This window comes from Bufo bufo, chromosome 4 (assembly GCF_905171765.1).
Source record: "Bufo bufo chromosome 4, aBufBuf1.1, whole genome shotgun sequence".
Lineage (NCBI taxonomy): Eukaryota > Metazoa > Chordata > Amphibia > Anura > Bufonidae > Bufo > Bufo bufo.
Genome location: NC_053392.1, coordinates 44,317,209 through 44,342,196, shown reverse-complemented (window position 1 = coordinate 44,342,196; position 24,988 = coordinate 44,317,209). Strand labels below are relative to the sequence as shown.

At 39.1% G+C, this 24,988-nt stretch overlaps 1 protein-coding gene across 1 annotated transcript in view; it reads right to left on the bottom strand.

The window, feature by feature from the left end:
* The window catches only part of MSRA (methionine sulfoxide reductase A), a 284,243-nt gene that overhangs the window by 58,239 nt on the left and 201,016 nt on the right, over positions 1–24,988 (bottom strand). Inside the window, exon 6 of the mRNA XM_040427165.1 lies at positions 16,195–16,301. Within this exon, the coding sequence (XP_040283099.1) occupies positions 16,195–16,301 (107 nt within the window). The remainder of the gene's footprint in view (positions 1–16,194; positions 16,302–24,988) is intronic.

The following is a 24,988-nucleotide window of genomic DNA, read 5'->3' as shown; positions in this document are numbered from 1 at the left end:
AGATAATAGATAATAGATAATAGATAGATAATAGATAGATAATAGATAGATAATAGATAGATAGATAGATAGATAATAGATAGATAGATAATAGATAATAGATAATAGATAATAGATAGATAGATAGATAGATACATAAATAGATAATAGATAGATAATAGATAATAGATAGATAATAGATAGATAGATAGATAGATAGATAATAGATAGATAATAGATAATAGATAGATAATAGATAGATAGATAATAGATAGATAGATAATAGATAATAGATAGATAATAGATAGATAGATAATAGATAGATAATAGATAGATAATAGATAGATAGATAATAGATAGATAATAGATAGATAGATAGATAGATAGATAGATAGATAATAGATAGATAGATAGATAATAGATAGATAGATAATAGATAATAGATAGATAATAGATAGATAGATAATAGATAGATAATAGATAGATAATAGATAGATAATAGATAGATAATAGATAATAGATAGATAGATAATAGATAGATAATAGATAGATAGATAATAGATAATAGATAGATAATAGATAGATACATAAATAGATAATAGATAGATAGATAATAGATAATAGATAGATAATAGATAGATAGATAGATAGATAATAGATAGATAATAGATAATAGATAGATAATAGATAGATAATAGATAGATAATAGATAATAGATAGATAGATAATAGATAATAGATAGATAATAGATAGATAGATAATAGATAGATAATAGATAGATAATAGATAGATAGATAATAGATAGATAATAGATAGATAGATAGATAGATAGATAGATAGATAATAGATAGATAGATAGATAATAGATAGATAGATAATAGATAATAGATAGATAATAGATAGATAGATAATAGATAGATAATAGATAGATAATAGATAGATAATAGATAGATAATAGATAATAGATAGATAGATAATAGATAGATAATAGATAGATAGATAATAGATAATAGATAGATAGATAGATAGATAGATAATAGATAGATAGATAATAGATAGATAATAGATAGATAATAGATAGATAGATAATAGATAGATAATAGATAATAGATAGATAATAGATAGATAGATAGATAATAGATAGATAATAGATAGATAATAGATAATAGATAATAGATAGATAGATAATAGATAGATAATAGATAGATAGATAGATAGATAGATAGATAGATAATAGATAGATAATAGATAATAGATAGATAATAGATAGATAGATAATAGATAGATAGATAATAGATAATAGATAGATAATAGATAGATAGATAATAGATAGATAATAGATAGATAATAGATAGATAGATAATAGATAGATAATAGATAGATAGATAGATAGATAATAGATAGATAGATAGATAATAGATAGATAGATAATAGATAATAGATAGATAATAGATAGATAGATAATAGATAGATAATAGATAGATAATAGATAGATAATAGATAGATAATAGATAATAGATAGATAGATAATAGATAGATAATAGATAGATAGATAATAGATAATAGATAGATAATAGATAGATACATAAATAGATAATAGATAGATAGATAATAGATAATAGATAGATAATAGATAATAGATAGATAATAGATAGATAATAGATAGATAATAGATAATAGATAGATAGATAATAGATAATAGATAGATAATAGATAGATAGATAATAGATAGATAATAGATAGATAATAGATAGATAGATAATAGATAGATAATAGATAATAGATAGATAGATAATAGATAGATAATAGATAATAGATAGATAGATAATAGATAGATAATAGATAATAGATAGATAGATAATAGATAGATAATAGATAATAGATAGATAGATAGATAATAGATAGATAATAGATAGATAGATAGATAGATAATAGATAGATAATAGATAGATAATAGATAATAGATAGATAATAGATAATAGATAGATAATAGATAATAGATAGATAGATAATAGATAGATAATAGATAGATAATAGATAATAGATAGATAATAGATAATAGATAGATAGATAATAGATAGATAGATAATAGATGGATAGATAATAGATAGATAGATAATAGATAGATAGATAATAGATAGATAGATAATAGATGGATAGATAATAGATAATAGATAATAGATAGATAGATAATAGATGGATAGATAATAGATAGATAGATAATAGATAGATAGATAATAGATAGATAGATAATAGATGGATAGATAATAGATAATAGATAATAGATAGATAATAGATAGATAATAGATAGATAGATAGATAGATAGATAATAGATAGATAGATAATAGATAGATAGATAATAGATAGATAATAGATAGATAATAGATAGATAATAGATAGATAAGAGATAGATAGATAATAGATAATAGATAATAGATAGATAATAGATAGATAGGAAGATGAGATACCACGGACTGTTATGCCCCTACATCCCCACCCCTTTACTCCCCACTATATGTTGAGACAACCATGGACTATTATACCCCTATACTGCCCCTTTAACCCACAATCCACCCCCTTTAATTCTTACATCAAACCCCCCTCCATAATAACTATTATTCCTTTTACTTTGATGTGCCAATAAAGCTTTTTTTTATTTTTTGATTTAATGGATAGATAGATTAATGATAGACAGATATTAGAGATATATAATAGATAGATACAGTTGAAACTAGAAGTTTACATACACGATAGGTCATCAATATCAGATGGGCTGGGGTCCGACACCCGGCACCCCCGCCGATCAGCTGTATGAAGAGAAGGCGCGCGCACCTGCAGCGGTGAACAGGTGTAATTACACCCAAGCCGCCCCAATCATTTCAATAGTAGGGATCGCTCCTATATAAGTGTATACAAGTGTATGGGAGCGATCCCTACCATTGAAATGAATGGGACGGCTTGGGTGTAATTACACCTGTTCACCGCTGCAGGTGCGCGCGCCTTCTCTTCATACAGCTGATCGGCGAGGGTGCCGGGTGTCGGACCCCAGCCCATCTGATATTGATGACCTATCCTGAGGATAGGTCATCAATAAATATAACTTGGACAGCCCCTTTAAAACATTCTCTCTCTCTCTCTTATTATTCTGGTATTTGGCAAATAATAATAATTATGGTAATGTTAATTGACCAAAAACAGGAAAGGTTTATTCTGATTTCATGTCCCATATTGAGAAAATCATGCATATTTGTCTTTTTATATAGTGTATGTAACTGCTGGTCTCAACTGTAGATAAAATAGATAGGTATATGACTGATAGAGAGATATGAGAGAGAGAGATATTAGAGGGATATAATAGATAAATAGATAGACTCCCCCCCTCCACATTACCTATTATTTCTTTTGCTTTGGCAATGCTACATGTTTTACTTGGACGTGCCAATAAAGCTTTTTTGAATTTGAAATTTTGATTTTGATAGATAATAGATAAATAGATAGATAAATAATAGATAGATAGATAGATAGATAGATAGATATTAGAGAGATAGATAGATAATAGATATATGATAGATAGATAGATAATAGATAGATAGATAGATAATAGATATAGAGATATATAAATAGATATTAGATAGATAGATAGATAGATAGATAGATAGATATTAGATAATAGATAATAGATAGATAGATAGATAATAGATAGATAGATAGATAGATAATAGATAGATAGATAGATAGATAGATATTAGATAGATAGATAATAGATAATAGATAGATAGATAGATAGATAGATAGATAGATGATAGATAATAGATAGATAGATAATAGATAGATAATAGATAGATAGATAATAGATAGATAGATAGATAATAGATAGATAATAGATAGATAGATAGATAGATAGATAGATAATAGATAGGTAGATAATAGATAGATAGATAGATAGATAATAGATAGATAGATAGATAATAGATAGATAGATAATAGATAGATAATAGATAGATAGATAATAGATAGATAGATAGATAATAGATAGATAATAGATATATGATAGATAGATAGATAATAGATAGATAGATAGATAATAGATATAGAGATATATAAATAGATATTAGATAGATAGATAGATAGATATTAGATAATAGATAATAGATAGATAGATAATAGATAGATAGATAATAGATAGATAGATAGATAGATAGATAATAGATAGATAGATAGATATTAGATAGATAGATAATAGATAATAGATAGATAGATAGATAGATAGATAGATAGATAATAGATAGATAGATAATAGATAGATAGATAATAGATAATAGATAGATAGATAGATAGATAATAGATAGATAATAGATAGATAGATAATAGATAGATAGATAGATAGATAGATGATAGATAATAGATAGATAGATAATAGATAGATAATAGATAGATAGATAATAGATAGATAGATAGATAGATAATAGATAGATAATAGATAGATAGATAGATAATAGATATAGAGATATATAAATAGATATTAGATAGATATAATAGATAGGTAAATAATAGATAGATAATAGATAGATAATAGATAGATAATAGATAGATAATAGATAGATAGAGAGATATATAGATAGATAATAGATAGATAGAGAGATATATAGATAGAAGCTCTGTTGGTAGCACACGATGCATATACTTGTCGGCTGCTCTTATAAATAACCCCGCTCGGTCTCATTAGCCTTTCACATTCTTCCATCCTGTCACCTGTAGTGTTCTCCCCATATCTCCGCACTGTGCCGCCACCTCCCCTCCCCCGTGTCACTGCCGCAGAAGGATACTACCCGGGAAGTGTACAGTGTATCAGGGCTAATCAGCTCATCTTAATTCACAGATTTATCTATTCTTAGAAACTGTTATCTTCAGAGCAAGAGAATCGCACCCCCCAGATATATATTAAGTATCTACACAGCCATCTGATCCGTGTCTTCAGCAGAGCCTTATTACTTGTGTGCTCAATATTCTTTTTTTTTTTTTTTTTTAGAAGTATTGCACATTTTACCATATTTTAGCTAATACTGCCTGACCTGACACTGAACTGAATGAAACCGTAAAGGGATTGTCCCATGAGTAATGTAAAAACTGAAAATCAGCCATTACATAATACATGACAATACCCTCCTAACAAAGTTAAAATCAGCCCTGTACCTGACATGGGTCCAGAGATCTCCACATTCATTGCTCCAATTGTTCTATTTCAGGCCGGTATCTCAGGGGGTCATGTCATTTATTGGTTTGTGTGCTGGGGTCCTTTCTGCTGCAGCGCTTTCCCTGTAACTGCCACAGCTTCTAACAGAAGATATAGCTGGTGGCAGCTGAAGATTTAAAACTGAGCGCGTGCGACCACCTCAGGGAGGTGGACAGAGAAATAAGCAAAATCCCTAACAGCAGGTGGCGCTATACAGATGCATTTTATTAATTAGCTCAGTGACTATACTAAATTTTTTATTGCATGGAATTACAAAAGTCTTCAGATCCAGGTGCTGGTTTGAAAAATGTAGACTATGTTTTCTGGCACAACCCCGCTTGTTTTGTTAGCAAGAAGCAAGTGGGCTGTCAAAAAGACATACCCATGTCAGTGTGTGGGGGTGGTCCCCTGGTGTATTTATCCAAGTATGCACTGGGTTGTGGCTGTAGAGATAACAAACAACAAAGACGTACACTTAGGTAGGAGTTAGAATAAATCACATAGGCAACTAGATGCTGCACGGTCTCTCCTGTGACAGGGGTCAGAAGATCTAGGAGACTGGCTGCATGTGATGTGAACTGACAGCCTCTGGTTTTAATCTTCTGTGTTGTTCCTGGGTATGACCACACCTCTGGTCTCAGGTGTAGCTTAAGTGGTCATTGTAACTCCTCTATTTAGTCTGGCCTCACTCATCATGCTATGCGGTTGATAGCTCCTTTCAGGTTGTGAAGAGCTGATGTCTGGTTCTCCTCTGAGTTCCTGCTCGTCTGCATACTTTGGAGTTAAGTGTCTTTTTCCTTATTTCTTGTTCGTGGTTTCCCCTACCTTTTGGTATTAGGCCTGAGGGAGTCTCCTGTTCCTTCAGCTGGGAAGGATCAGGTCATCTCTTGTCCTGACACTATTTCCAGGGCCCTTTAGGGTCAGATAGGACCCTAGGTTCCAGTGTATGAACATTCCTATCATCAAGGTCTGTTCATACTTATAGCAGTCAGTGCTTGGGTTAGGGATTCACTATGTGGTGACTTTTCCCTTTCCCTTTTTTCCAGGCCTAGTACCTTTTCCCTTCCCTCTTGTGGTCGGTCTGGAGTTATCCCCCCACACCGAGCCGTGACATTATAAACCGCTGAAAACCATAATTTTTGTGAGTCTATGGATCCAATCGCTGCACTGGATGGACAATTGCAGGGTCTGTCTTTGGAGGTAGCCGACCTCTGCACACAGATCCAGGGATCACAGGCTGCTGGTGGCAGTAGTAACCAGGCCTGTCCTGAACCTAAGGTCGCACTTCCGGACAAATTTTCGGGGGGAAGCAATAATTTCATTCGGTTCAGAGAGTCGTGTAAATTGTACTTAAAGTTACGTCCGCTCTCATCTGAGGATGAGAGTCAAAGAATTGGAATTGTCATTTCCTTGCTTAAAGGGGACGCTCAGTCTTGTGCTTTTTCTCTACCGACCGGATCACAGTCCCTCCGGTCAGTAGATTAATTTTTAAGAGCTCTAGGTCTTATCTACGATGATCTGGATCAGATCTCCCTGGCCGAGACTAAGTTACGTGGTTTACGGCAGGGAGAGCGTTCTGTGGAGATCTATTGCCCTGAATTTAGGAGATGGGCTACGGATACGGAGTGGAATGATCCAGCTCTCCGTAGCCAATTCTGTCAGGGATTATTTGAGAGGCGAAAGGATGTACCCACTTTCATTTCTGATTTTTCTGATGTATTTTCTGAGAGTGGTTTACCCCCACATCGGGAATATGATTGTCCCATCAATCTTATTCCCGGAGTGAAGTTGCCCAAATCTAGGTTATATAACCTTTCTGAACCTGAAAGAGCGGCTATGCGAGAGTATATTGCCGAAAGTTTGGCTAAGGGACATATTAGACCTTCCAAATCCCCACTGGCAGCAGGGTTTTTCTTTGTAAAGAAGAAAGACGGAACTCTTAGGCCATATCTGGACTTCTGTGAGCTCAATCGGATTACGGGGGGCATATAATCTGGTCAGGATCAAGGAAGGGGATGAATGGAAGACAGCGTTTAATACCCCAGGGTCATTTTGAGAATTTGGTCATGCCGTTTAGGTTAACTAATGCTCCTGCGGTTTTCCAGCATTTTGGTAATGATATATTTTATCATCTGGTGGGGAGGTTTGTTGTTGTGTATCTGGATGACATACTAATTTATTCTCCAGACATGGAGACTCATCAGGATCATGTGAGACAGGTGTTACAGATCCTAAGAGAGAATAAATTGTATGCTAAGTTGGAGAAGTGTGTATTTGCAGTTCAGGAAGTACAATTCCTGGGTTACCGTACCTACTCTTATCTTCAGGTTTTCAAATGGATCCAGAGAAGGTCCGTGTTGTGTTGAACTGGGATCGACCCAAAAATCTGAAAGCGCTTATGCGGTTTTTGGGGTTCACCAACTACTACCGTAAATTCTTTTTGAACTACTCGACTGTGGTTAAACCTTTAACGGACATGACTAGGAGAGGTTCGGATGTCTCAGTCTGGTCTAATGAGGCATTACAAGCCTTTTCAGCGGTCTAGGAATGTTATGCTTCTGCTCCTATACTGGTGAAACCGGATGTGTCACAGCCATTCATTGTGGAAGTTGACGCATCCGAGGTAGGGGTAGGAGCAGTTTTGTCACAGGGCCCTTCACCTAGTAAATGGCGCCCACGTGCTTTCTTCTCTAAGAAACTCTCGGCTGCAGAAAGGAATTATGACGTGGGTAATAGAGAATTTACTAGGTGGTGACCTTTTCCCCGTTCCCTAGTTTCCAGGCCTAGTACCTTTTCGTCCATGGAAAAGTAAAATAGGAAAAATAGGAAAAATGATCTCTCCTTTTAAGACTGCCTTTCCCGATGCACCCTATTAAAGAAGCATTCTAGTCATTTTTTATTTTTGAGGACATACCGCCTAATGCTCACCAGCACTAATATGGCAGTATAATTTGTTTCACCCCAGCTCAGTTGCATTCCTGTGTGGCTGATATTTTAGGATTACATTAGTACCTGGATGTCTATCTTTACATACAATGCAGCTGAAGATTTCATCTCTGTCTTATATAAAGGAGAAAGGCTCCAGGATTTTGCAAAAAAAAAACAACTAAAAACTATCATTCTTTATTTTTCTTTACTTTTATTTTTCTGTCGAATTGTAGTTTTTAGTGACACCATTTTAGAGTACATACAACTTATTAACTTTTATAATTTTTTTTTAGCATATGGTAAATGGAAAAAAAAGCTATTCCACTAACGTTTTTCGCACTTTAAACTTTACGATGTCCACTGAGTGACATAATTACCATGTACGATTACAGCGATACCAAATATGTGTAGTTTTATGTGTTTTTACTACTTTTGCACAATAATTGGACCCCTCATGGAAAGACGTTTTTTACGTCATCGCATTCCAAGTGTCAGAGGGCATACGGCTTATTTTTGGGGGGACAAGATCTGGTTTCAGTGGTACCATTTTGGGGTACATAGGACCCCAAATTTTTAGAATGGTTTTGTGGGGGGGATAGGAACAAATCCATTATGTTTTTTGTTTTTGCCAAAATTTACTTGTATATCACTGCATCAAAAAGATCTGGAGGGCTGTATCAGTGCGGCATGTGAGGGTCTCTTATGTCCTTGTTGCCCTAGCCAGGATTAATAGCACAAGCGGCAGGGACGGAAAAAACCCACACATGCTGCGATGATACAGCGCTAAATAAGAAAAAAAGAAATCAGGCTGCAAAAAGGGAGAATTAATAAAATGTATTCAATTATTCACCCAGCCCTATAAGGCAGGAGGTGTGCAGTGATATAATACTTGAGTCCGAACAGTAATTAGTTGAAGAGTCATACAACATCCCTTATGAGTGTTATGTGCAGAATATCCAGTGTATTTCTATAAGATACAGCTTCACACTGCTCTGCCCTGACTCACACTAACTGTCTATATATACTATGTGTGTGTTGTGTGCAGAATCTCCAGTGTATTGCAATGAGATACAGCTTCACACTGCTCATTCCTGACTCATACTAATTGTCTATACTATGCGTGTTTTGTGTGCAGAATCTCCAATGTATTTGTATGAGATACAGCTTCACACTGCTCTGCCCTGACTCACACTAACTGTCTATACTATGTGTGTGTTGTGTGCAGAATCTCCAGTGTATTTCTATGAGATACAGCTTCACACTGCTGTGGCCTGACTCCCATTAACTGCCTATACTATGTGTGTGTTATGTGCAGAACCTCCAGTATATTTCTATAAGATACAGCTTCACACTGCTCTGCCCCGACTCACACTAAAGGGTGCATTAGATGGCCCGATTTAACAGGCAATTGTCAGGAAGGAAGTGTTCCCAGCAATTGTCTGCTCGCTAGTGGAGTAGACCTCTGCTATTACATCCAGCAATCTCCTCCTCAGTATAGGGAGGAGCGATCGTTATGCCATCACTCTTCCCTATACTGAATCATTGTTTGCCAGCAGCAGATCGTGATTAGACAGTACAATCTGCTGCCTGCAAACGATAATTTTTTTTTAACCTGTCAAAAGATCTGGATTGCCCGATGAACGAGCTTGGGAAATCTGCGGCAGTATTACACTGCCAGATGATCGCTAACAAGCATTACTAAGAACACTCGTTAGCAATCATCTTCAGTAATACACCCTTAACTGTCTATACTATGTAAGTGCTGTGTGCAGAACCTCCAGTCTATCTTGTAAGATCTGTATATTCTTTACACGCACTCAACACTTTATTTCTCAATTTACTATGTATCATTTTTGGATAGTTTACCTTGGTTTTGCACTATACAGGTCCTTCTCAAAAAATTTGCATATTGTGATAAAGTTCATTATTTTCTGTAATGTACTGATAAACATTAGACTGTCAAATATTTTAGATTCATTACACACAACTGAAGTAGTTCAAGCCTTTTCTTGTTTTAATATTAATGATTTTGGCATACAGCTCATGAAAACCCAAAATTCCTATCTCAAAAAATTAGCATATCATGAAAAGGTTCTCTAAATGAGCTATTAACCTAATCATCTGAATCAACTAATTAACTCTAAACACCTGCAAAAGATTCCTGAGGCTTTTAAAAACTCCCAGCCTGGTTCATTACTCAAAACCGCAATCATGGGTAAGACGGCCGACCTGACTGCTGTCCAGAAGGCCATCATTGACACCCTCAAGCAAGAGGGTAAGACACCGAAAGAAATTTCTGAACGAATAGGCTGTTCCCAGAGTGCTGTATCAAGGCACATCAGTGCGGCAGAAAACGCTGCACAACGAGAAGAGGTGACCGGACCCTGAGGAAGATTGTGGAGAAGGACCGATTCCAGACCTTGGGGGACCTGCGGAAGCAGTGGACTGAGTCTGGAGTAGAAACATCCAGAGCCACAGTGTACAGGCGTGTGCAGGAAATGGGCTACAGGTGCCGCATTCCCCAGGTCAAGCCATTTTTGAACCAGAAACAGCGGCAGAAGCGCCTGACCTGGGCTACAGAGAAGCAGCACTGGACTGTTGCTCAGTGGTCCAAAGTACTTTTTTCGGATGAAAGCAAATTTTGCATGTCATCCGGAAATCAAGGTGCCAGAGTCTGGAGGAAGACTGGGGAGAGGGAAATGCCAAAATGCCTGAAGTCCAGTGTCAAGTACCCACAGTCAGTGATGGTCTGGGGTGCCATGTCAGCTGCTGGTGTTGGTCCACTGTGTTTTATCAAGGGCAGGGTCAATGCAGCTAGCTATCAGGAGATTTTGGAGCACTTCATGCTTCCATCTGCTGAAAAGCTTTATGGAGATGAAGATTTCATTTTTCAGCACGACCTGGCACCTGCTCACAGTGCCAAAACCACTGGTAAATGGTTTACTGACCATGGTATTACTGTGCTCAATTGGCCTGCCAACTCTCCTGACCTGAACCCCATAGAGAATCTGTGGGATATTGGGAAGAGAAAGTTGAGAGACGCAAGACCCAACACTCTGGATGAGCTTAAGGCCGCTATCGAAGCATCCTGGGCCTCCATAACACCTCAGCAGTGCCACAGGCTGATTGCCTCCATGCCGCGCCGCATTGAAGCAGTCATTTCTGCAAAAGGATTCCCGACCAAGTATTGAGTGCATAACTGAACTTAATTATTTGAAGGTTGACTTTTTTTGTATTAAAAACACTTTTCTTTTATTGGTCGGATGAAATATGCAAATTTTTTGAGATAGGAATTTTGGGTTTTCATGAGCTGTATGCCAAAATCATCAATATTAAAACTAGAAAAGGCTTGAACTACTTCAGTTGTGTGTAATGAATCTAAAATATACGAAAGTCTAATGTTTATCAGTACATTACAGAAAATAATGAACTTTATCACAATATGCTAATTTTTTTAGAAGGACCTGTACACTTTATGTGGTCATTTATGTATGGCTGTAGACAGACCTATTTAGTTTTTTTTAGTAGGACAGCATGTGCACCATTATTTATGTCCCCTCCATTTTTATGTATTGATTTTAACATACATTTTTAATATCCATTAATAAAAGGTGTCATTATTTTGTATTTCGTGTGGGGCTCCATGTATAAGCACTGTAGATTTTTTGGGTAGTTCCTCGATCAATGTATTTAGTTTCAGCCCCTTTTTTGTTACTATTGGGCTATCTTATAAGATGCTGCTCTACCCTGCTCTCCTTGCCTCCTAGTGTCTGCTTTGTGCAGAATCTTCAGTGTACTCTTTGATATGCAGTTTTTACACTGCTTTTAAGAGCGGAGAGGCCTATCACAAGCAGGAGGCAAGAGAGGCAGGCTGCAGCTTAGCTCGATCTATCACTGGCTGTCCTTCTATAGGATCCCATGCACAGTGAGTGCAGTGTGAGAAAACTCTGCTCGCTCTAGCCCTGAAAATTCAGAGGCAACATGGGAAATGTGAACTGAAATAAAGGGAAACATAGCAGGAAATTTTTTTTTTAGGATGACAGACAAGCCATAAATGGCACATCAACTAAACAGGTAAACACAAGAACCCACAGAGGAGACTTTAATAATAGCCGATGCTTCACTATATACGGAAAATGCTGGAGTGTTTTAAGGGCTGTGGTTACAGAAATATGACTACTTTCTTAAAAAATACTGCCATTTACGTGATTTTTCAAAAGGGCTGAGCTGAGCTGGAAGAAAGATGCCATGTTTTTCTAAATCTGTACAACACCTTTAACAAATAGAGCACTTTGGAAATCACTTCTCAGCAGTAATCTCATTATCATCACAGATTACACTGACAGGTATCACCTGTATATAGATAACAAAGGATCTATTATTCACAATAAGTGATGGTCACAACTTATCTACTTTTATCCATTTTTCGCCCCATAAAATACACTTTTTTTCCAGCCAAAATGTGGGGAAAATGCTAGTGCATCTTATGGGGTGAATACTAATAAGCACTTCCATTATTGAAAGGCTCATTAGTACCGGAGGTCTGGGAAGCGGTGAATGCAGCACTCCCCGGGCTCTGTACTCACCGCTTCCTGGTCCTCTTCCATCGGCTGTGCTGTGACTGCGCACATGAAGACATCACCACTCTGAGATCTCAAGCTGTGCGCGTCGGGTCACAGCAGAGCGCGCGGCAGGAAGAGATGGAGCTGGATCCTAGGAGCGGAGGAGAGGTAAGTGTATTTTTTTATTTTATTTGCTCTGAGCAAGGGGGTCTGTATTGAGGTCTGGGGGTCATTCACATTGGGGGTCTGATTTAAGTTCTTAATGGGGGGTTCTTAATCATATTGGGGGCTCTGATCTAAGGTCTGATTGGGGGTCATTCACATTGGGGTCTGAGCTGAAGTGTTACTGAGAGTCTTATTAACATTGGGGGTCTGATTGGTGGTCTGATCTGAGGTCTAATGAAAAATATTTTTTTTCTTATTCTCCTCTTCTAAAATCTAGGTGCGTCTTATAGGGTGGAAAATACGGTAAGTCCTTTGGTGCAGCTTTTTAAAACCCCATCCACTTGTATTGTGCATCGAAGTGAATTTTCCAATGTGGAAATCCCCACCACAAATTAGGTTTAACTATGGATGACCTATCTCTGGGGCAGGTCATTAATAAAAGATCAATGAAGGGCCAACTCCAAATGCTACTTCTTCACAGTATACCAGCACAGCGCCACACAGCGTGTGGTGGCTGTGACTGGTACTGCAGCTCAATCCCATGTGACTGATGAACCTGATGTCTACAGTTCTACGGCCCCTCCAAACAACTGATCGCTGGATGTGCAGAGAGTCGTACCCCCCTCGATCTGATGAATTATCCTAAGTATTTAAAATTAACATTTAACCCCTTTCTACAGCTGGGTGTAATTGTACACCTGAGGTACACAACGAGATGTGCACGGGCATTCTGTATTGATTTGTGAGATGGGGGAGAGGGGGAGATCTGTATCATTGGCCCCAATCAGCAATGAGATGGGACACCTTCCATACAACCTTCAGTAATTAACCCCGCGCTCACTGTCTGTGCATTGGGCGGTGTGCACTCGTCTGGCGGAATGAGATCCTTTTGCATAGGTATGTTGGCCGGCACAGGGCTCCGTACTCACAATGGGTTTCACATATCTCGGCTGCCAGCTGACAACATCCAGTGCCTGGTATTGGATTTGGAAACCTACAATTACACCGTCCTTCTCTTTTGAGTAGCGATGACTGGACCGTAAACAGTGGTTAATTCATTTTAGTATGGCCGCCGCGCTCTGTAATCTCATCACAATCAGGTGATTTCTTTACAGTACATTGCTTCCCTGGTTGTGTCATTCCTATCATCAGTGTTTGCTGCTTCTAGTTTTACAATATAATAAAACCAACAAGGCACACTACAGGTCATAGCTGCATTCATAAATCCACTACTCATCACAGGAAACAGTCAACAAGCTGGTTGGCAGACACACAGATTTCAGGGACTGTCCCGCTGTCCCGGTACGGGGGAGGTATGTCCCGCATTCTGGAAGCTCTCTTCCATAGGAAGCAGAGACAGTTGCCTGGATTATGATAATGCAGAGAGCCGGCAGCGGCTTCCTGCTTCATCATTCCTCCCCCCTGCCCGCTCTACACACCTCTTGTCTGTGGGCGGGGCCAGAAGGCAGTCAGCCTCGGCTCCGCCTCCTCCACAGACCAGAGCAGCCGATGTCCTGTTGCTGCTGCTAGGAACAAGGTGAGTATGTGGTGTTTATTTTTTTAACTTTCTGTGAGGGGCACATAACTGTACATATTACTGGGGGCACATAACAGGGCATATTAATAGGGGCACATAACTGGACATATTACTGGGGGCACAGCTAGACATATTAATAGGGGCACAGCTGGACATATTAATAGGGGCACAGCTGGACATATTAATAGGGGCACAGCTGGGCATTTTACTTGGGGCACCGCTGGGCATTTTACTGGGGGCACCGCTGGGCATTTTACTGGGGGCACAGCTGGACATATTACTGGGGGCACATAACTGGGCATATTACTGGGGGCACATAATTGGGCATATTACTGGGGGCATAGCTGGGCATATTACTGGGGGCACATAACTGGACATATTTCTGGGGGCACATCTAGGCATATTAATGGGGGACATAACAGGGCATATAACTGTGGGAACAGCTGGGCATAATTCTGTGAGGGGGCACATAACTGGGCATAAATATTGTTTGGTAGCATGAAGTGGGGGCATTACTATGTGGGGGCATTAAGAGGACTGGTCGGGATTAGGTGCATAGTTATGTTTTGGGCAGAGTTAGAGGCGTGCAGATCCCTCTTTGTTCATTTAGAGAGTTGGGAGGTATGAAATTACCAGAGCAGGTAGGGTGTAGGCGATGAAACAGCAGGAAATGTATGGAGAGTTCATCTCTGAAGCATGCAGAATTGTGAGTGCAGCTCTGGAGTATTATACGGGATATAACTCGGGATCAGTACAGGATAAGTAATGTAATGTATGTACACAGTGACTGCACCAGCAGAATAGTGAGTGCAGCTCTGGAGTATAATACAGGATGTAACTCAGGATCAGTACAGGATAAGTAATGTATGTACACAGTGACTGCACCAGCAGAATAGTGAGTGCAGCTCTGGAGTATAATACAGGATGTAACTCAGGATCAGTACAGGATAATTAATGTAATGTATGTATACAGTTACTGCACCAGCAAAATATTGAGTGCAGCTCTGGAGTATCATACAGGATGTAGACCCTAGGCATACATACAGGTATATATATATATATATATATATATATATATATATATATATATAATTATTTACAAATAGTCATTTAGACTTTGTAAATAATTATTACAGGATGTAACTCAGGATCAGTACAGGATAAAATACAGTAGGCTCCTGCCTGACTGAGATCACCTTGCTGTGGTGGGTGGGCAATGATGTATTTTGATTAAAATATATTGGCTAAGAATCTAAGATTTTATCATATCACAATGAAGTTTTAGTTCATATATAATTCTTGTATCTATTGTTATGTGAGTGCTATTTCTTTCAGTGATTTCTCTGCCCCTCTATGATGTCCATATTCTCTAATACTGCAAACGGACAGGAGATGTCTTCATGTCTATGGCCACTTTTAAACAACAAATATACCATAGTCTAGAGCAGGGATCAGCAACCTCCAGCTGTTCTGAAACTACAACTCCCAGAATCCTCCTTTCACTTCTATGGGAGTTAAAAGAACAGCTGAGCAAGTGTACATGCTGGGAGTTGTAGTTTCAAAGCAGCTGGAGTGCCAAAGTTTGCTGACCCCTGGTCTAGAGCATTCCACCTTTGGACAGACATGGAGCTGGGTCACAGTATGAGGAGACATCTTTAAATACTCTCTGCAGACGACTTACTCGATTTTGCTGATTACAAAGTTTTAAAAATTCACTGCTGACAAGATGAATCTGGTTCTGTGTCATTCGGGATGTCGGATTTAGCCATGTGTGTCCAGTAAAACCTACCTTTTGGTAATCTTCTTTGGATTTCAAGGCAGCGTCCATCTGTTCCTTGGTATACGTATAGATAGCAGAGCGATACATGGTTCCTACATCGTTACCCTGACGCATCCCTGGTAGAGAAGAGACAGAAGGAGACCAATGTCAGAATTGGTCACTTTATATGATCTGATGTAATGGTCTGGAAGTGTGGCAGCTACGACATAAAAGTTCTACAATATCATAAAACCATACAATTATATCGCCATATCACAGCCAGAATATGCAGTTACACCAGCGTGTGCACAAGTATGAACACAACCACGTCACATAAACTATCACAGGAACATACAGACACTACATACACTATCACAGGAATATACAGACACTACATATACTATCACAGGAACATACAGACACTACATACACTATCACAGGAATATACAGACACTACATACACTATCACAGGAATATACAGACACTACATATACTATCACAGGAACATACAGACACTACATACACTATCACAGGGATATACAGACACTACATACACTATCACAGGAACATACAGACACTACATACACTATCACAGGAATATACAGACACTACATAAACTATCACAGGATTATACAGACACTACATACACTATAACAGAAACATACAGACACTACATACACTATCACAGAATTATACAGACACTGCATAAACTATCACAGGAATATACAGACACTACATACACTATCACAGGAATATACAGACACTACATACACTATCACAGGAATATACAGACACTACATACACTATCACAGGAATATACAGACACTACATACACTATAACAGAAACATACAGACACTACATACACTATCACAGAATTATACAGACACTGCATAAACTATCACAGGAATAGCCAGACACTACATACACTATCACAGGAATATACAGACACTACATACACTATCACAGGATTATACAGACACTGCATAAACTATCACAGGAATATACAGACACTACATACACTATCACAGGAATATACAGACACTACATACACTATCACAGGAACATACAGACACTACATACACTATCACAGGGATATACAGACACTACATACACTATCACAGGAACATACAGACACTACATGCACTATCACAGGAATATACAGACACTACATACACTATCACAGGATTATACAGACACTACATACACTATCACAGGAACATACAGACACTACATACACTATCACAGGAATATACAGACACTACATGCACTATCACAGGAATATACAGACACTACATACACTATCACAGGAATATACAGACACTGCATACACTATCACAGGAATATACAGACACTACATATACTATCACAGGAACATACAGACACTACATACACTATCACAGGAATATACAGACACTACATACACTATCACAGGAACATACAGACACTACATACACTATCACAGGAACATACAGACACTACATACACTATCACAGGATTATACAGACACTGCATAAACTATCACAGGAATATACAGACACTACATACACTATCACAGGAATATACAGACACTACATACACTATCACAGGAACATACAGACACTACATACACTATCACAGGGATATACAGACACTACATGCACTATCACAGGAATATACAGACACTACATACACTATCACAGGATTATACAGACACTACATACACTATCACAGGAACATACAGACACTACATACACTATCACAGGAATATACAGACACTACATGCACTATCACAGGAATATACAGACACTACATACACTATCACAGGAATATACAGACACTGCATACACTATCACAGGAATATACAGACACTACATATACTATCACAGGAATATACAGACACTACATACACCATAACAGGAATATACAGACACTACATACACTATCACAGGAATATACAGACACTACATACACTATCACAGGGATATATAGACACTACATACACTATCACAGGAATATACAGACACTACATACACTATCACAGGGATATATAGACACTACATACACTATCACAGGAATATACAGACACTACATATACTATCACAGGAATATACAGACACTACATACACTATCACAGGAACATACAGACACTACATGCACTATCACAGGAATATACAGACACTACATACACTATCACAGGAATATACAGACACTGCATACACTATCACAGGAATATACAGACACTACATATACTATCACAGGAATATACAGACACTACATACACCATAACAGGAATATACAGACACTACATACACTATCACAGGAATATACAGACACTACATACACTATCACAGGGATATATAGACACTACATACACTATCACAGGAATATACAGACACTACATACACTATCACAGGGATATATAGACACTACATACACTATCACAGGAATATACAGACACTACATATACTATCACAGGAATATACAGACACTACATACACTATCACAGGAACATACAGACACTACATGCACTATCACAGGAATATACAGACACTACATACACTATCACAGGAATATATAGACACTACATATACTATCACAGGAATATACAGACACTACATACACTATCACAGGAACATACAGACACTACATACACTATCACAGAATTATACAGACACTACTACATACACTATCACAGGAACATACAGACACTACATGCACTATCACAGGAATATACAGACACTACATGCACTATCACAGGAATATACAGACACTACATACACTATCACAGGATTATACAGACACTACATACACTATCACAGGAATATACAGACACTACTACATACACTATCACAGGAATATACAGACACTACATACACTATCACAGGAATATACAGACACTACGTGCACTATCACAGGAACATACAGACACTACATGCACTATCACAGGAATATACAGACACTACATGCACTATCACAGGGATATACAGACACTACATACACTATCACAGGAACATACAGACACTACATGCACTATCACAGGAATATACAGACACTACTACATACACTATCACAGGAATATACAGACACTACATGCACTATCACAGGAATATACAGACACTACATACACTATCACAGGATTATACAGACACTACTACATACACTATCACAGGAATATACAGACACTACATACACTATCACAGGAAAATACAGACACTACATGCACTATCACAGAATTATACAGACACTACTACATACACTATCACAGGAACATACAGACACTACATGCACTATCACAGGAATATACAGACACTACATGCACTATCACAGGAATATACAGACACTACATACACTATCACAGGGATATACAGACACTACATACACTATCACAGGGATATACAGACACTACATACACTATCACAGGGATATACAGACACTACATACACTATCACAGGAATATACAGACACTACATACACTATCACAGGAACATACAGACACTACATACACTATCACAGGAATATACAGACACTACATACACTATCACAGGAATATACAGACACTACATATACTATCACAGGAATATACAGACACTACTACATACACTATCACAGGAATATACAGACACTACATATACTATCACAGGAATATACAGACACTACATACACTATCACAGGAATATACAGACACTACATACACTATCACAGGAACATACAGACACTACATACACTATCATATGAATATACAGACACTACATACACTATCACAGGAACATACAGACACTACATACACTATCACAGGAATATACAGACACTACATACACTATCACAGGAATATACAGACAGTACATACACTATCACAGGATTATACAGACACTGCATACACTATCACAGGAATATACAGACACTGCATACACTATCACAGGAATATACAGACCCTGCATACACTATCACAGGATTATACAGACACTACATACACTATCACAGGATTATACAGACACTACATACACTATCACAGGATTATACAGACACTACATACACTATCACAGGGATATACAGACACCCTTAATACATCCTAAATGAATAAACACTACATGGCGCTATATGGCGCCACCTTTTGCTATCACAGCTCTATACACATCACAATATTCTCCTCTGTACATTTATTTCTCAGGTTCATGGTATGGAATAAATCTCTGTTGGGGGCTCTGCCAACACATAAACCCGAATGATTATTCTCCATCGGAGTCATCCAGGTTCTGCTGGTCTGGCAGCCATGTACTACTGCACCTATCATTCAGTATACAGTAGGCTACACTTGGTAACAGTAATATTGCCTTTTCCTTGTATATGTAGCTTTCTATAAAGCTTTGGCTTAGCTCCGACCTTAGAAAGATTAACGCGGTAGTAATCACTAGGACACCATGATTAACGAGGCCTCCCTGCTCATGGCGGAGGATTGCAGGAAATGTAACCCCTTATATCCCAGGAGGGGCTGCGCGCTGCGGCACTGCACATGGTGATGAATCTTTTACTGCAGAGTATAGGTTACTGTAACGTCTTTTATAATTGTATTCCTCCTCAAGGATGTGTGCATGGATAATAATTGTGTAAGGAAAAGACAATTAGAAGATTAATGATCAAAGCTGGGTCAATGGTCATCCTCTGCATACAGAACAAGATGGAGGCACACCGCTGGATTACTGATCTCATATGTCCCATTAGGGCATTCGGGCACTATAAACATTTGGGACCCCCCTACAAGCCAGAACACAGAGCCGCTCAGCCTGCTCCTGCTCTGGGAGCCATGTATGTACTGTATTACATTGTGAAATGAATGGCTGCCATCTAGTAGTGCCACCATCTACAGTAACGTATGGCCACACATGGTCAGGGATGCTTCTGCCATGAGGCGAGATGAGCGGAGTTGTATGTTGGCAGTATTGGGAATGGGGGAGAGTATTATATATACTACATGGGACAGTATAGGGACTTTATTACTACTGTGGGCTCTATAGGGGTTGCCTTATAGAGAGGACGTGTTACTGCTGGGGGCAAATAGGGGCCCTATGTGGGCATCATTAATATTGGGGGTACTTTTGGGGCATTATTATTGGGCACAATATGAAGGGCATTATTACTAATGGGTTTGCTATTTGAGGTACTGTAGGGGGAACTCTATTTAGGGCAGTCTGGAGCATTATTACTATGGGGAGGACTATCAGCACTATTATTTCTGCAGTAGAGCATTTGGAGGCGTTTGGGAGCATGGCGGGCACAATATTGGGGGTAGCAGTAGGACGACGATGTTGAGGCACCAGGAGGGGGCGGGGTGATGGAAATGTGAGGAATCTGTGAAGATGTCTGTGTGTCAAACTCTGCAGAGACAAGATGAGACTGAGAGAAGTTATCATGGCGGTCCGGTCCGAATGGAGAAGATGAGAAAAGAGAAAGTCTACATCAGAGGAGACATCACTGGATGTAATAGGTATGTGCTGCTGTATTACCCTGTATGTATGTTTTATAGCGCCATATGTAATGTCCATCCAAATAGGTCTTTAACAAGGGTTGGATTGAGAATTTGGCACTGGGAGGAGGGCGAGGGCCGCCATTTCAGTTTTTGCCTCAGGCAGCAGAAAGGCTACAATCAGCACTGCAAACAGTTTCCTCTGGCAAAACCAGCAGTTTGACAGGGTTTTCAAAAATTTGTGGCGCCCCCTATCTGAAAGGGGTTGCTTCTGCTGAAGCATACTCTTCAATAAATATTGTGATATGGATACACACGATATCAGACTTAAGAGGGGATATGGCTGTACTTGAGGGCACATGTGGCTATACTCTATATAGGGACACTGTCTGGAGTCTATATGGGTGGCATATGGCGGCACTTCATATGGGGGTATATGGCTGCACTGGGCACATGCAGATGTCTCTAGACTCAATGTGAGGGGCCTATGGCTATACTTGATGGCATACGTGGCTACACTCTTTATAGGGAAATATAAAGGTGTCTATTTGGGTGGCATACCGCTCGCTAATCTCAGAGGTCATATTTGGCTGCCCTTTATAAGGGGGTATATGGTCGCCCTTGGGGGGCACAACAAGTTGCTGGATATATGGTTGTACTTGGAAGGCACATGTGGTTGAACTCTATATGAGCGGTATTTGGCTGTACATGGACAAGTTTGGCTGCATTCTATATGGGGAAATATACTGGAGTGTATATGGGTGGCATATGGCGGCACTCTATAAAAGGGTATATGGCTGAGGGGCATACGGCTGTACTTTGAGGACATGTGACTGCAATGAATATGGCAAAACATTCTGGAGTCTATAAGGGTGGCATATGGCGGCACTCTGTATGGGAATATATGGCTGCACCTGTCGTGGTACTCTATGTGAGAGGCATATGGCTGTACTTTGTATGGGGAGATATAGTATGGAGTGTGGTATATATGTGTTGTCGTACTACATGTGAGGGGCATTTGGCCATACATAAAGAGATATTCTGGAGTCTAGGAAGGTATGTGGGGGCCACATACCACGAGGTACTCTATGTAAGGGCGACACGTCTTTACTGGGAAGGCATAGGTGGATGAATGCTACATGTGCAGCATATGGCTTTACATGGAGGGCACATGTGGCGGCACTATATATGGTTAAATATACTGGACTATACATAGGTAGCATATGGCAGCACTATATGGGGGAATAAGGCACTGAATCCTGTAGCTTTGTGATTATGGGAGGTGTTTTATATGGGGTGCTGCGGCTGTGACTTCATATGCACCGTGGGGCAGGACACAGAAATCTGCCCCAGCATGCCGCAGCCTCTATTCACTCGAAATTTACTGACGGCGAGCCAAAGCGAGCAGATTACCCGCCGGCTTAATACATCTAACAGATGGCGGCAGGCTTGATTTTTGCTTGCAGTAAATTAGAGTTTAAAGGGAAAAAAATAAAAATCTTGTAATGAAATTCATGGAAACACAAATACCCATATATCAGAAGTATTTAGAGGGGAGGCACATGGAGTCAGCGACTAGTCAGTGCTACAAGAGAGAAATACCTGCATCCTCCTCCCCCAGCGGCGCTGGAACGGAGGGGGTTTGGAGCGACACGTTTATTATTTTAAACAATTTTACAAAAAATAAAAAAAACATTCACACGTCCGCAATTCCGGAACGGAATTTGCGGACCCATTCATTTCTATGGGGCAGCACGATGTGCTGCCCGGATCCGGAATTGCGGATCCGCACTTCTGGGTCCGCAATTCCGATCCCGAAAAAAATAGAACATGTCCTATTCTTGTCCGCAATTGCGGAATGCAAGTAGTTACTAAAATAGACATGTCAGAAGAGTTGAGGGGTCTTCTTTAAACATGGAAACCTCAATTCTGCTTGTGTGGACGCACTGTGCCAACCAGCCTGGCTCAGGGCTAACTGTAAGGGCGTTATCCTGGCAGTCCTCTGGTGTTCACCCTTTATACAGGCATCTGGACTTCGCTGTGGAGGAGCTACCAGGCTGCTACGTTTGGTGCGGATCCGTCATGGATCTGCACAGATGGATAATACAACCGTCTGCATCTGTTCAGAACGGATCCGTTTGTATTATCTTTAACATAGCCAAGACGGATTCGTCTTGAACACCACTGAAAGTCAATGGAGGACGGATCCGTTTTCTATTGTGCCAGATTGTGTCATAGAAAACGGATCCGTCCCCATTGACTTACATTGTGAGTCAGGACGGATCCGGCTCAGTTTCGTCAGACGGACACCAAAGCGGAATGGAGATGGAACGGAGCCAACCTGATGCCTTCTGAGCGGATCCTTTTCCATTCAGAATGCATTAGGGCCAAACTGATCCGTTTTGGACCGCTTGTGAGAGCCCTGAACGGATCTCACAAACGGAAAGCCAAAACGAGAGTGTGAAAGTAGCCTTAGACTTGCGTTGACATGTGTAATATGATTCTCCTGCAGAGATGATTCATCCTGGGCTTTGAAGAGGGAGGTGGAGGCATTTTTCAAACTGAAAAGCAATTCGTCGGAGGAAACGGGGGTTCGTGAGGTGAGGGCTGGGCTGGTAAATAGTTGATAACAGGAGAACTAGACATTTCTCCTTGATAAAACATATTACAAAGTTTCTTGTGGTCGCTTGTACTATTAATTTATGTAAAGTTGTGTGAATAGTTAGCGAACATTTAAGCCTTATCTACTCTCCAAGACAGTGAGTCTTATGAAATAATCAGTGAGTCTTATGAAATAATGGGGCCACCTCTTGGCCCCCCAGTACAGCAGGAAGATCCCTTAACACAGTCCTCCGCTTTTAGAGATCAGTGAGTCAGTTAAGTGGGTGGTCAAGTCTCTTCTGGGAGAAAAGGAGTAGCAGGTACTGTCTGTAGTGGCACTATGACTATAATCATGAGGACACATTAGTCAATTTGTGGGGGTACTCTGGATGTAATGGAGGGGATGTTGCTTAGTTACTTCGTGCGATGGCACATGGCTGTGAAAATAACGACACACTAGTCTATTTATGGAGGCACTCTGGATGTAGGATGTTCGTTGATTACACCTAGCGGTGGCACATGGCTGTAATCACGAGGACGCACTAGTCCAGGTCTTGATGTAAACATGTGGCCAAAGCAGCCCATTTGAGGGAGATCTTTGGATGTAATCATAGGTACACACTGGCCCTTTTGTGGGGGCACTCTAGATATAATCATTATGACCATAAATGGGTTTTCCCATCTCAGACTATGGGGGCATATCGCTAGGAGGTGGGACCCACACCTATCTCGTAAGCGCAGGCGAAAAAACGAAGCCTGCAAAGTGGTGGCTGGCAGTGCCG